The sequence below is a fragment of the Photinus pyralis genome, unplaced genomic scaffold (assembly GCF_008802855.1).
Source record: "Photinus pyralis isolate 1611_PpyrPB1 unplaced genomic scaffold, Ppyr1.3 Ppyr1.4_unclustered_Scaffold2345, whole genome shotgun sequence".
Taxonomy (NCBI): Eukaryota; Metazoa; Arthropoda; class Insecta; order Coleoptera; family Lampyridae; genus Photinus; species Photinus pyralis.
In genome coordinates, this window is record NW_022171184.1 from 1 (window position 1) to 13,338 (window position 13,338).

At 44.0% G+C, this 13,338-nt stretch overlaps 1 protein-coding gene across 1 annotated transcript; it reads left to right on the plus strand.

The window, feature by feature from the left end:
• The first annotated feature begins 68 nt into the window (after positions 1-68).
• Positions 69-1,664, plus strand: LOC116181815 (myb-like protein U). The gene has a single exon (XM_031502241.1). It carries the CDS (start codon positions 287-289, stop codon positions 1,637-1,639), a length of 1,353 nt encoding a protein of 450 aa, XP_031358101.1. The 5' UTR covers positions 69-286; the 3' UTR covers positions 1,640-1,664.
• Positions 1,665-13,338: the final 11,674 nt, after the last annotated feature.

Sequence of the window (13,338 nt, forward strand, 5' to 3'; positions counted from 1 at the left end):
TTCGCGACCGGTCTTCCAAGTGATCGATTCGTTTTCTAAGATCCGTCGAGTAACCAGTCCCGCAGAAACCCAGCAGAGCCCGCAGAGCCGTCCCTGTACCAAACAGCCGCGCGGAGCCGAGTCGGAGACCAACCGGTCTAAAGCTGCTGCGAGAAAGGTGAAATCAATTTATTTTTTTATTTCCGCTCTCGTAACCCATCCCTAGATTAGCCGTTTGTACCACCCATTACACCCTCGGGGTGTTTCTGCACCCCGGTCATTATCTATTACCACTCAGAATCTTGCCATGGTTCGCCCTGGCTGTTCTGCACCCCGTCCCTCGGGACCTAAACAACCCGCTCCTCGTCCACCCAATCCCCCACAACAAAAACAACCTAAAACGAAAACCCAACTACCCAAACCTCCGCAGCACAAACCTTCTCAATTACCCCTCCCTCGAACTCCTCCGCCAACCCAGCTACCTCCCAACCCCGCATCTTACTCCACGACACTCCGCAAAGCCCCTACACCACCACCACCACCAGCACAATACACAGAATACACAGATCAGCAACTACACCCCGCCACACACAATCCTCCCACTCCACCACTTACTCAATCCGCCAAACGAACGCGTACCATTTCCACCTCCTCTTCCGGTTCCGCCATGTCCCACCACTCGATAACCCAAACCACAACCTATCGCTATTGCATTCGCAATATTCTCACCGCCATCACCTCCCAAAAACAACTGTACAACTCCATCCTCACCTTCAACCTCCCGCTTACGAACCTAAAATTCAACCACAACCAGTCAGCCCTTATAGAAACTAAACTCCCTGTTGCTTTCGACCTCTCCAAAAAACTCCAACACCTATTCGGCGATCCCAACGTATCCTTCACCCAACTATCCGGTCCAAAACCCCAAACCCACACCCCTAAACCACCATCTTTCTCCTGCGTCATCCGTAATGTCGACCGAGACATCACGGAATCCGAAATCCTGCAAGCCATCAATCTCCCCAGAATTACCCGCGCTCTGCGCATCATCTCCCGAGCGACCAACCTCCCCACCACCTTTGTACGGATCATTACAACCAGCAAATCCACCCTAGAACACCTCCTCCAACACGGTATCTGCATGTTCAGCAGACACTATCCCTGCGAACCGTCCCACATTCCAGACCCTACTCCTAAGTACTGCTCCCTATGCACCAAAATCGGCCACCTCTCCTCCGAATGCACTACCCGCGTCCAAATCTGTCCCTCCTGTGGTGAAAACCACAAACCCAACATGTGCAAACCCGACACCCAACCCAAATGCAATAACTGTTCCGGACCCCACCCCACCTATTCTTTTGAATGTACCAAACGCAAAGAAATCCCCAGCACTCCCGCCGAAGCAGCTCCACCCAAACCCGCCGACACCCAGTCCGTCTCCTCCGAATCCTCCGCACTACCAGAAACCGCCTACTACCTACGCCAAACCGACTTCCTACGAACCATAGCCCTTACCTTCATCCATCTTTTCCCCGACCGCCGTTCGGAGGTCATCCAAGCAATCGACCAAGCGTCCCAAGCATTCCTTAACCGAAGAACCTGGGCATCCTTCTCCGGAAACGTGGTAGCGTTTTCCACTCCCTACATAGTTATTTCTTAATTCCGCAATCATGGATTTCGTCGTCGGTACCGTTAACTCCTGTGGCTTACGCCGCAAACGCCCCCTCATAAAAAACCTCCTGCACTCCGACCAAATTCAGATCCTTTCAATAACTGAAACCAAACTAACTTCCAACGCCGTCCTCTCTTTCAGAGACTACAAAACATTTCAAAAAAACAGTTCCCTCAGGGGAGCACGCGGAACGGCCCTGCTTGTCAGGGACCGCTTTCCCTCCACTCCATTAACACTTCCGCCCCACCTTCAACACCTAGAATGTGTTGCCGCCACCGTCCACTTCCCCAACATCAATATCAGCTTCTTCAGTTTTTACAATCCACCCAATGACCCCCTCCCGGATGACCTATTTCGGTATATCTCCACCCTCCGCCACGCCGTGTTGCTGGGGGATCTTAACTCCCGAAACACCCTCTTCGGCGATTCCACCTGCAACCCCAACGGCATTATTCTCGCCAACCACCTAATAACCCTTCCTATCTGTCGTGTTAACAACACCACCCCAACCTTTGTCTCGCACAACGGAACTTCTATTGTCGACCATATCATTTTCACCGAACCCCTCTTCCGCTACATCGACGCCAACTGCTTCCTAGGCACCACAATCACCTCCGATCATCTTCCTTTGCTTGTCCGCACGAACTTCAGCCCGCCCCCTGCTCTTCCGCCCACGGTGATCTATAAAAAAGACTTTTCCAGAGCCAACTGGAAAGTTTTTGCCCAACACATCACCGAAAACATTCAGCCACACCCTTCTCTCGAAACTCCACAAGACGTCGACTCGGCAGTCGACACACTTACCACCACCATTTCCGATGCAGTCTCCATCGCCGTCCCTACGAAACCCCATCATCTCTATCGCCAGAAGCTCCCTGATAGGATACTTAATCTCATTAGGGAGAAGAGGCGAGTGTTCCGTCAATACCTACGATCCCGTGACGCCGCGCTCAAGACACAATACAACAGACTGAACTCCCTAATAAGACGAGAAACGACACGACTAACTGAAGAGAACTGGGTCAGGGTGACTTCCGCTCTGGACTACAGAGACGGACGTCGATACTGGCACCAGTTCAACGTACTGACCGGCAACAGAAAAATCCAACGAACCCACCTAACAGACCAAGGAGGCAACATAGTATCCACAGACAAAGACAAGGCAGATTTATTTGCCAGACACCTACAAGAAGCCTTTCAATCACCCGACCTTCCCAACTACGATCTCGAGTTTAAGCTGGCGGTTGAACAGCGGTTAGCTTATTTTCGGGATCAAGACGTCCCTCAACAACCTCCTGACGATCCCCTCCTTCAGCCAATACCCCCCCAAACAATTGTCGACACTATCAAAAGTGGACGCAATTCAGCACCCGGACCGGACAACATAAACAGACTGATACTACGCCACCTTCCTCCCTCCGCAATCACATTGCTATCCACCATCTACAACCGCTGCATCCAACTCCCATACTTTCCAGCACCCTGGAAATCCTCATCCATAGTCATGATCCCAAAACCACAAGCAGATACCACCAGAGCATCCTCTTACCGACCCATATCTCTCTTAAACTGCATCGGAAAAACCCTCGAACAAATTATGGCCCAACGATTAAGACACCATCTGGAGACTAGCAATCTCCTACCTCCCGCACAGTTTGGTTTCAGACCCCTTAGATGCACCCAAGATCCTCTCCTTAAACTGCAATCAGAGATTGTCAGATCCTTCAACAACGGCAACTGCACTCTCGCAATTTTCCTAGATATCAAACAAGCCTTCGACTCTGTCTGGCACGCCGGACTAATCCACAAGCTCCGCTCCCTGAATATCCACGATAAAATGACCAAATTCCTGCTATCATACCTTTCCAATCGAACTGCCAGAGTAAAAGTTGCCAGAGAACTATCCGATCCATTCACACCCCTCGCAGGGGTTCCCCAAGGCTCACCTCTCGCTCCCCTTCTTTACATCATATATACTAACGACACACCACAACCAGGCAACGCCAAAACCAGTTGTACACTATTCGCAGATGACACTGCCTTTTGGACAACAGACCGCACCAGCACAAGAGCCACACGCACACTGAACGACACTCTCACACGATACACGACATGGGCCAATCGCTGGAGAATCCAGTTAAATCCCGAGAAAACACAAACAATACTCTTCAGACACCCCGACTACAGTAAAAACCCACGACAACAACACGAAGACGTTCACCTATACCTGAACAACACACCGCTACAGCTCACAAACCGAATCAAGCACTTGGGAGTTCATCTCACAAGTACGTTGAATTGGAACCACGACCTAACGCTCACACTAGACAAAGTTAGGAAACGCACACAACTACTGAGCGCCCTTCGGGGTCGCATCAACGGATGTGACCCCAGAACGCTCCAACACACTTACAAAACGTACATCAGACCACTCATCGATTACCGAGCCCCCCTGTACTGCACCCTCTCCTCTAGTCAACGACACCAAATCGCCGCCTGCGAACGCAATATCTTACGGAAAATACACAGACTCGATCCACGCCACCCTTCCGACCTTACCATCGAACACGCAAACATACAACCTATCACACACAGACTCGCATCCCTACAAACAAGATTTGCACAGCGCAGGGTCCACGGCGACACCCAGCCCACCAAAGATATCCTAAAGATCCCTTGCAATAAATCCGCCACAGGATGTCCCCTTCCCCGAAAACCCAAAAGGAAATTCAAATTCCCTCCCGTACTCCTAACCCAACTACTCGAAGACCTACCCCAGGAATTCGAAGAGCTCATTGACAACGCCCCTTACACCATCCGGTAACGCAAACCATACTAAAAAAACCAAAAAGAAACATTTACTGCCTTCTCTTTTTTTCTTTTTCAGATGACACACGTACCGGAATCCAACACCAACAACACCACCCTCACCAATCCTACACCGAACGAGAACCGACCGCGAACTCTACCACCCCCTCGAGAACGACGACGCGCAATGCACCAAGGACACGAGCCGATACCTGCACAATATAGAATAGATAAATCGCACGCATTGTAAATACATTTCATACATCACGTACTAACCAAGGGCTGAAGAGGACACAAGTCCTGAGCAGTCCGCCATTCATCTAATACTAACAATTAATGTATCATATACCTATAAGATGTAAATAAACGTATTTTGATTGATTGATTGATTGAAGCAAGGACAAGAGTCAGGTAGCAACCGTCCCTCTCTTACGCCGCGGTGTATATTGTGACGCGCTGCTGTTACTGATCCTGAAACCGTCCGACGCGCTAACTAAGCGAGCCTGTCTTGACAGAACGTCGGATTGCAACACGGTGAAGGACAAGTACTTCAACCTATAGACTTTTAAACCAAATCTAGCACATACCTATCGTAGTCTTAGTCATCTTGTAAATATTTATCTTCGTACCTAAACCCCTGTAAATAAAAGTCTTGTGTAGTGATCAGTTAATTTAATCAACCCAGGTTAACTCATCCAACAACGTCTTATTAAAAACTGGGAAAAGTGAAATTATTGAGGATTAGTCGTTGTGACAATGATTTGCGTTTTCTAATCAATGTTTAATTATTTTTTTCCGCTGCAAACAGAGGTGAGCGAGAAGAAAATTCCTAGTGGGCCGCCACTACCAGAAAGTTCAAGAGAGAACCGTGCAACGCCCCCAGAGGTTGAAACACTTACCGCAGCGCAGATCTGCGACAAGGTGAGGAAATGGGGTGTGAAATTCGATGGCACTCACGATTCTATGGCTTTCCTGGAAAGAATATACGAACTGCGGGAATGTTATGGATTCACAGAAGCCGATTTACTTCTCGCATTACCGGAGCTGTTGAAGGGAAAAGCTCTTCTTTGGTACCGTAACCATAACCTGGAGAAACTGGACAGACGTCATTGAAAGTTTCAAGGTATTTCTTACCACAGCGTTACCAATACACCTTAGAGGAAGAAATCAGAAACCGCATTCAACGTTCCCGAGAACCAGCCACCGAATATGTGACCGACATTTTAACGTTAATGCGACGACATGGAAATATGTCCAACCGCAGCCAATTAGAAAGGATACATGAAAAGTGTAATGATGCGAAATTTAATTAGATAATTCTTAATTTGACTCCTGTAGGAATCTGAAATTAATCTAAATTTCTATCAGGAGAGGGCGGTAGTTTCGGAGACGTCATGCTTGACATTCCCACCAGTAACATTACCATCACCATTACATTCCCACTTCCTTCCAAACACTATAAAAGTAGAAGCCGAACCAGAAAGGAGGTCTTAGATCTTTGCCCTGGTCCTAAGCACCACACTCCCATTCCCGGAGTGGCGGTTGTAACACCGCTCTCAATCTCACCCGTTACCTGTCCCTGAATTAGAGTCGGCGGTTGTAGGACCGTGCTCTTTCCCAGTTACCGTCCGTGAATTAAAAGTGTACGGCCGTATAGCCGTGCCATTCATTGAAGTTACCTGTCCCTGCATTAGAGATGACGGTTGTAGGACCGTGTCTCTACCAGTTACCTTCCGTGAATTAAAAGTGTACGGCCGTATAGCCGTGCGATTAATTGAAGTTACCTGTCTCTCCAATAAAAGATGTGCCGGTCGTATGACCGCGCTTTTCCCCAGTTACCGTCCGTGAATTAAGTTATACCTGTTGTAAAATTTCGGTAGACGCTGCGAATGTACATTCGCGCTCACCCGGAACAAGCCCTCGTGTAATTATACTCCGGATAAAGTTTTAGTTTGTCTTGTAACGTAAAACTTGTTTTGTATGGATTCCGTTTAAAGTTAAATCATATCATTAATTGTCTTTGAAGCTACCCGCCGGTTGTTTATATTGAAGGTTAACCCGATTAAATTGTAGATAAACAAAACGACAAAGGAATGTCAACGGACCCGTTTGACACATTTCAATTGGGTCGCGTTCAACCGAGGCCTACGATACTTACAGGCCGGAGCGCTCGAAAAAGTCACGTGACGTTAGGAGTCATATGAAATACATTACGGCTTATGGAAAATCCGTGCGCGGCTTCACTATTTATTTTTTTACTCCGGATTCGTTCAACATAGAGCCACGAAATTTCAATGAGAGCTTGTCAATAGTACACACAATCAAATTATGGTGTTCGTTAATTTTTAATAACACTAAAAATAATTAATTTTTAGGTTTAAAGTATTGAAGATATAACGATGTTAGTAAATCCGCGTTTTTCTATCTTTACATCATCATATTTATTTTTCTAGGAACTATATCATTATAATCCTTTCGGTGTCTTAAACTAGAATGATATGCGCCTCCAATTATGCGTATATGATGCCTAATCTGATATTAGTATAGTTTTAACAGGCCCTACAAAATCGCGCATTTATTATTCGCGCAGAGAAAAATTCAACATGCGAGAAACTTTTTTGTTATTACTATAATTGTATCACATATATCGAATGAATTGTGGCCAAAGGACACAAAAATGTTCTTCAGAAGGAATTTTTAAGAAATGGTTTCTTGCTTCCTTTTTTTCAGCAGCTGAAGTAAATAGCGCGATTTCAAGAATAAGTGAACGCGCAAAGGAATTATTATGTTTCAAATAATTGTTAGTAATCCATTTTCAAATTGTGTTTGTGAGATTCAAATTTACATTAAATTATAAAATTAAAGATATTATCAGTCAAAAGTATGGAGTATATCTTATATCTTCGTTAATATGAATTTTGCAGTACATAAAGTATTTTAGTTATACCTTCACGTGTTAAAGTGAAATGGGAAATTTACCTTGTCCGCCTAAGAGGCCTGGTAAGTATCGTAGGCTTTCATCTTCATTCTATGAATAAATAAAAATAACCTTCTGAATAAGGAAGTTTAAAAAAATAGCATTTTCTATCCAACTTACAGCAGTTTTAGTAAAAAGTACAGCTTGTAAGGAATAGGCAGTGCAGTTTTTTTTCGTTTTCAGAAGTAACTGTTGTGTCGTTTTCTAAATCTTAGAATATTTCAATACTTATATTTAACATCGCCTCATCTTCTGCTAAATTACACGACGAAACAAAATCTTTGATGCAAAATACTCCTCTTGAATCTCACAAACACAATTTGAAAATCGATTACTAACAATTATTTGAAACATAGTAATTCCTTTGCGCGTTCACTTATTCTGAAATCGCGCTATTTACTTCAGCTGCTGAAAAAAAGGAAACAAGAGACCATTTCTTAAAAATTCCTTCTGAAGAACATTTTTGTGTCCTTTGGCCACAATTCATTCGATATATGTGATACAATTATAGTAATAACAAAAAAGTTTCTCGCATGTTGAATTTTTCTCTGCGCGGATAATAAATGCGCGATTTTGTAGGGCCTGTTAAAACTATACTAATATCAGATTAGGCATCATATACGCATAATTGGAGGCGAATATCATTCTAGTTTAAGACACCGAAAGGATTATAATGATATAGTTCCTAGAAAAAGAAATATGATGATGTAAAGATAGAAAAACGCGGATTTACTAACATCGTTTTATCTTCAATACTTTAAACCTAAAAATTAATTATTTTTAGTGATAAAAATTAACGAACACCATAATTTGATTGTGTGTACTATTGACAAGCTCTCATTGAAATTTCGTGGCTCTATGTTGAACGGATCCGGAGTAAAAAAATAAATAGTGGAGCCGCGCACGGATTTTCCATAAGCCGTAATGTATTTCATATGACTCCTAACGTCACGTGACTTTTTCGAGCGCTCCGGCCTATAAGTATCGTAGGCCTCGGTTCAACCAGTTTATTTAGTTTAGTTATTTTGTAAATATTTATCTTGTGTACATATATTTGTTTAATTATATTTTCTTGTATTATAACAAGGTTTAGTTTATTAAAAGTGGGGACCTGATATCTCCGGCTGTAGAGCTACTCAGCATAACTCCCGGTGAACATGAACCATAGGCAACCAACCATACAGTTTTGTATGGGTGAACATAAGGAGGTTTAGGAAAGGGAGATTTTTGGAGGTCCTTGGGTTACCAATAGGCCAAGGGTAGCCTGTAACTACTAGGACCGTTACAAAAGTTGCAGCCGGAGTATAAACATTATGTTTGACTACGAGATTTCAACACATTTACCGAACTGCTGGAACTGGCGGGACAGTTCGAAAAGTTGCCACGGCTTACAGTTCAGGAATCAAGGCCTACTTCGAGTCAAGGGGTACGTTTTGATGCAAGACCGTCCAGTCCGGGAAGAACTTGGCATCCCAGTCCGGGTAATTCACGACCAGGATCACCTATAAGACCAGTTACTGATGTCGATACCACAGGTGTAAAAATTCCTTACCAGACAGAAGTGGTATGCTATCGATGCGGAGAAAGGGGCCATACGAGGTTTAATTGCAGGGGAGTGTTTAAACGTTTCTGTTCACGGTGTGGACGCGTCACCTTCCCCCAGCCCTTCCGCTTCTTCCCACGTCAGTGTGCCTGCTTCTGACTTTAGGAAAGGCGGCACTTCTCTGACCGTCGACCCCCCACAACAGGCACGGCGAGTGCGCCTCTCACAAAGAGGCGTTCCCACGGCACCCCCACGCCGGGGGGGGGGGGCTTGCCCCGGACTCCAACGCCGCTCCTAGAGGACATGCAATTGTCTTCTCTATACCGGACCGATACCGAGCAAACCCTTGTCCAACAGCGCATATGCACCGTTGACAATGCCATTGCGAGGTAGAACCGACCGGGGCACCCTCAAGCCAATCCGAAATCGTAGCCGAGTTCGGGTGTTCACTAGCCCAGTATTACCGCGTCCAACCTGCCAACTCGGGAGATGGCACGACTGTCATCCCCGAAGAAGTCCGGGGCATTACCACACGAACTACCCCCAGTTGAGAGCCCCTCCAAGCAGCGTGGACGTACAAGGGTAGGAGACTACTCCGTAGAGGGTGTCGGTTATGACGATCAGCTCAATGCTGTCCGCCCACCCATAGCCCAAGACCCTGCCAATTTCATCAGAGCCATGTGGACTCGCATAGATGCCGGCGACGAATTAGTGGAAATTAATATTGCTGGTATTGTCATGCATTCCCGCCTGGCTCTTGGAGCTGCTGGTGGTGGGCTAATGGCGCCCGAGCTAGTGCAGGAGCCCATAATCTCTCTGCACCAACCTCAAGTAGCCCCACTACACCTTGTTGAAAATTACACCATTGTGTTCGGTAAGTCATGGGAGTGCGCGACACTACCCATGGCTAAAATTGAAAAATTCTACAATGGGCGTGTTTTATCTGAGAAGGCTATTACAACCGCACTCCACCCCCGCCTACAGACACAAGCCACCGCAGCCCTCCGTAATATTTCTGGAGCCGTTACCCAGAATGCTGTGGGTTATGAATACATGGGGATGTATGCCAAATTACTTTGGTATGCTCATCTGCAAGAGGTGACCGAGGCTTTAGGTGCCGTAGTGGCTTGAACCCTTCCCTGCTGGCAACGACCCGGTTTTTATTAACCTAGACGACCAGAACTCGGACTATATGTCGTTGATCACACCCATTGAAAGTGGCCATGACTCATGGAATTGAAGCGCTTCCTACGGCCAGTACAGTTACAGAGTTCATAAAAGAAAATCTTACCAGCATGGAATATGCAGACACCTTCCATTGTAAGGGACCTGTAAGGGTAAATCTAATTAATTCCATTTAGAGGAATTTTAATTTATTACCAACAGGTGGTGCTCAATCCCCATATCAGTTACCGCACAGTCTATGTACGCAGGCAGCCCTTCCAATTCCACCTCCAGGTCTAGGTGGAAATAAAAGGCGAATTCTCCAGAGGAGACGGACTGATCCTCATGCGCTTCACGATTGTCATTAGCTTTCAAACGTCACTTCTCATTTCTACTGTTGTTAACAAGGTTCTGCAGAAATCGGTGGTTTTAACATTGGTTGGTGAAAACCGGCTCGTATTAAAACGGCCTACAATTTTAGAAGGCAGGGAAAATACGGCGCAAGCCAGTGTTGTACCTGGAGGGTTGAAGTAGATCAGGCTGGTGTGAACCGGACTGTATTATCTCCGTCGCATTCCTTTACGATTGTAGTCAGCTTGTATGTAACCTTGGAGCGAGTACAAACAATTGTGACCACCCATATGTTGTTTGCTACAAACCTTATCATTTATCAATAGCACCACTTGTTTATTTCCATATGTTAAAACACCATACCATTAACCATTTAATTACAGAGAGCACTATAATAAACGATTCCGTCAAGTCCAGGGTCAGCTACCACGGCGACGGCGCGCATTACCACAGAATAGACGCGACCACCTCTATTGGGCCGAATTCAAGGAAATAAATTTTATTTTATTTATATGAATCAAAATACCCAGCCTCCTTGTTATATTATGTTTAAATCATTCCGAATCTATTTTAATTATCACTTATATTATCTTATAACGACCAAATTTAACTTGAATCATCTGATGACGTTTGCCGAAACTGGTAGTGCAATTCAAAACATATTAAATACATGGAAAATGGTTTAGAAAATTTTGTCGCTTCCATTAATATTCCAACCCTATTTAGAGAAAAAAAAAACAACTTATGTAAAGAAAGTACATAGCAATATCGGCATTTCGAGATAAAAGTCCAATCCTGTTTTTCGTAGATATACAAACGTCCTAGGATATATTTATTTTGATTCTTGTTAATATTCTTGTTTTTATTTATTTTGACACACAAAAAGAAATGCAATATTATTCACCATTTGTTGTCTCCACCGTTAGCTAAAAAGATGTAATTTTAGCAGACCATTGTTCAAAAAACTTCCAGTGCGTTAATAGTATTATTAAAAAGAGTACTGATATCTTCACCTAACGAGATTGAACTTCGTGGAAATTAATGTTTTCCCAGATTTCACAAATGATTTTATGAAAGTATCAAAAAACATCCCACTATGGGCGGGGTATAATGTGTAAATGTTATCCAATTATTACAATGTTATTCCTCGCCATTTCATAATGCCTGTTTTATGGTTAGTACCTCATGCTAAGATCATACCCCCGATGAAAGTAATCTTCGTTACTTTTGAAAACCAAGTCTGGATGTTAATCGCTGTCAATTTCATTATTGTCACAGGTAGAGTGGCAAGTATTACAGTTTTGGCAAGAAGGTTAAATAAGTACCTATCCATTAGTTTAAAATCTATCTCTTAAGTTATAAAAAATGATGTGATTATAATAAAGCAGCGGTGCATAGGAACTGCCCCTACGCCGACGCGAAACATCCGGAGCTTCCGACGTACATCCGCGACCGGCTGAAGAAACTGATAGAAGAGCTTTCATTCAGAACGTGAATACACCACCACCTGATTCTATCCCAGTTACGACTGAGAATCCTATTTCTGCTGTACCACCCGAAATTTATAACCATAACAACGCGTTGTGGACACTGCAGTTTATTCAGAATGCGATAAGAGGTTAGTTTTTTGACGAATGGATAGTTTCTAACTTAAGTGCTTCAAAAGCAGGACGTAACCTTATCTAGTCTACCAATTCTGATCAACTCTACAAAAGCCCACTTAGAAACGATTGCGGAGGAATGAATTCGTGATTATCAATTGCAGTTAGTGTTGTGAAAATACAAACGGAAACGGAAGATACATTGAGTGGATTGTTGTCAACCGGAGCCCCAATCTCGCACATCAAAAACTAGAAAAGAAAAATCAATTCCAGACACTTTCGAAAGCTGTGGAATCCTTTACATCGTTTGTACACACATTGCCTTTATTTCGAACTAACAAACGATTAAAATTTCAACATGATACAATTACAACTAATTCAGACGACACTAATAATGTGCAGATCATCCACTACTTCTTACGAATTCAGATACTCGACTGGGCATACATTATTTTTTCAAAATTTGTAGGCGCCTGGCAAGGTGTTAGCTCCTCAATCAGGTCTGCAATTCTGCGTTTGGGTATTATTGAAAAAGTATTGGACAAGTTTTCAGCGTTTCTCAAATACTTACCCAAGAATGTCCACCGGCTCTCGGACTATAAGCGGAGCCAATGAGCGATGCTAAAGTTCCTGAATCAACCGCCAAATCATTCTCCCGCCGCTAATCAAAATATTGATGTTGATGGGGTTCTTCACAATATACAGATCTGTTGGAAGTCTTGGTTCCCCTTTCTTCCAAACACAGTTCTGGCCAAAAATTAACGGATATAGACAACTATACATAACAAAACAAAACGAAGAAGAGAAAACACATCTATTACGAGTCATGTGCCAAAGGCCGGAAGGCAAAACAAGACAAAGACAGAAAATTTGTAGTCTTTGGTTTGTTTACTTTCGTCATTGCATTGTATCGTAGAGTAGTTTGTACACTGAGCTGTGCATTGGGGGACAAACTATTCGGCAGCTCAAAAGAAAGATTAAATTTGGGGCCAAAAAAAAATTCAAAGTGGTCAATTAATATTGAAAAGTATTTTGTAATAATGATCGGCTGTAACTATATCATGAGAGGAGGAAAAACGGAAGAAATGTTGCGAAAATTGAAGAGGTTAGTACGAATTCTACACAAACGGCGTGCAAAAAAGCCTGTTTCTAATTGCACTTTGCCACCGATTCTCAGGACCAATGAAAGGCAACACCAACAATTAAATTTGTTTAACCAGGGTATTGTGGACATGTGTGTCGA

Coding starts and splice junctions, on each gene's coding strand:
- LOC116181815 (XM_031502241.1), top strand. CDS start 287: ATGGTTCGCCCTGGCTGTTCTGCACCCCGTCCCTCGGGACCTAAACAA.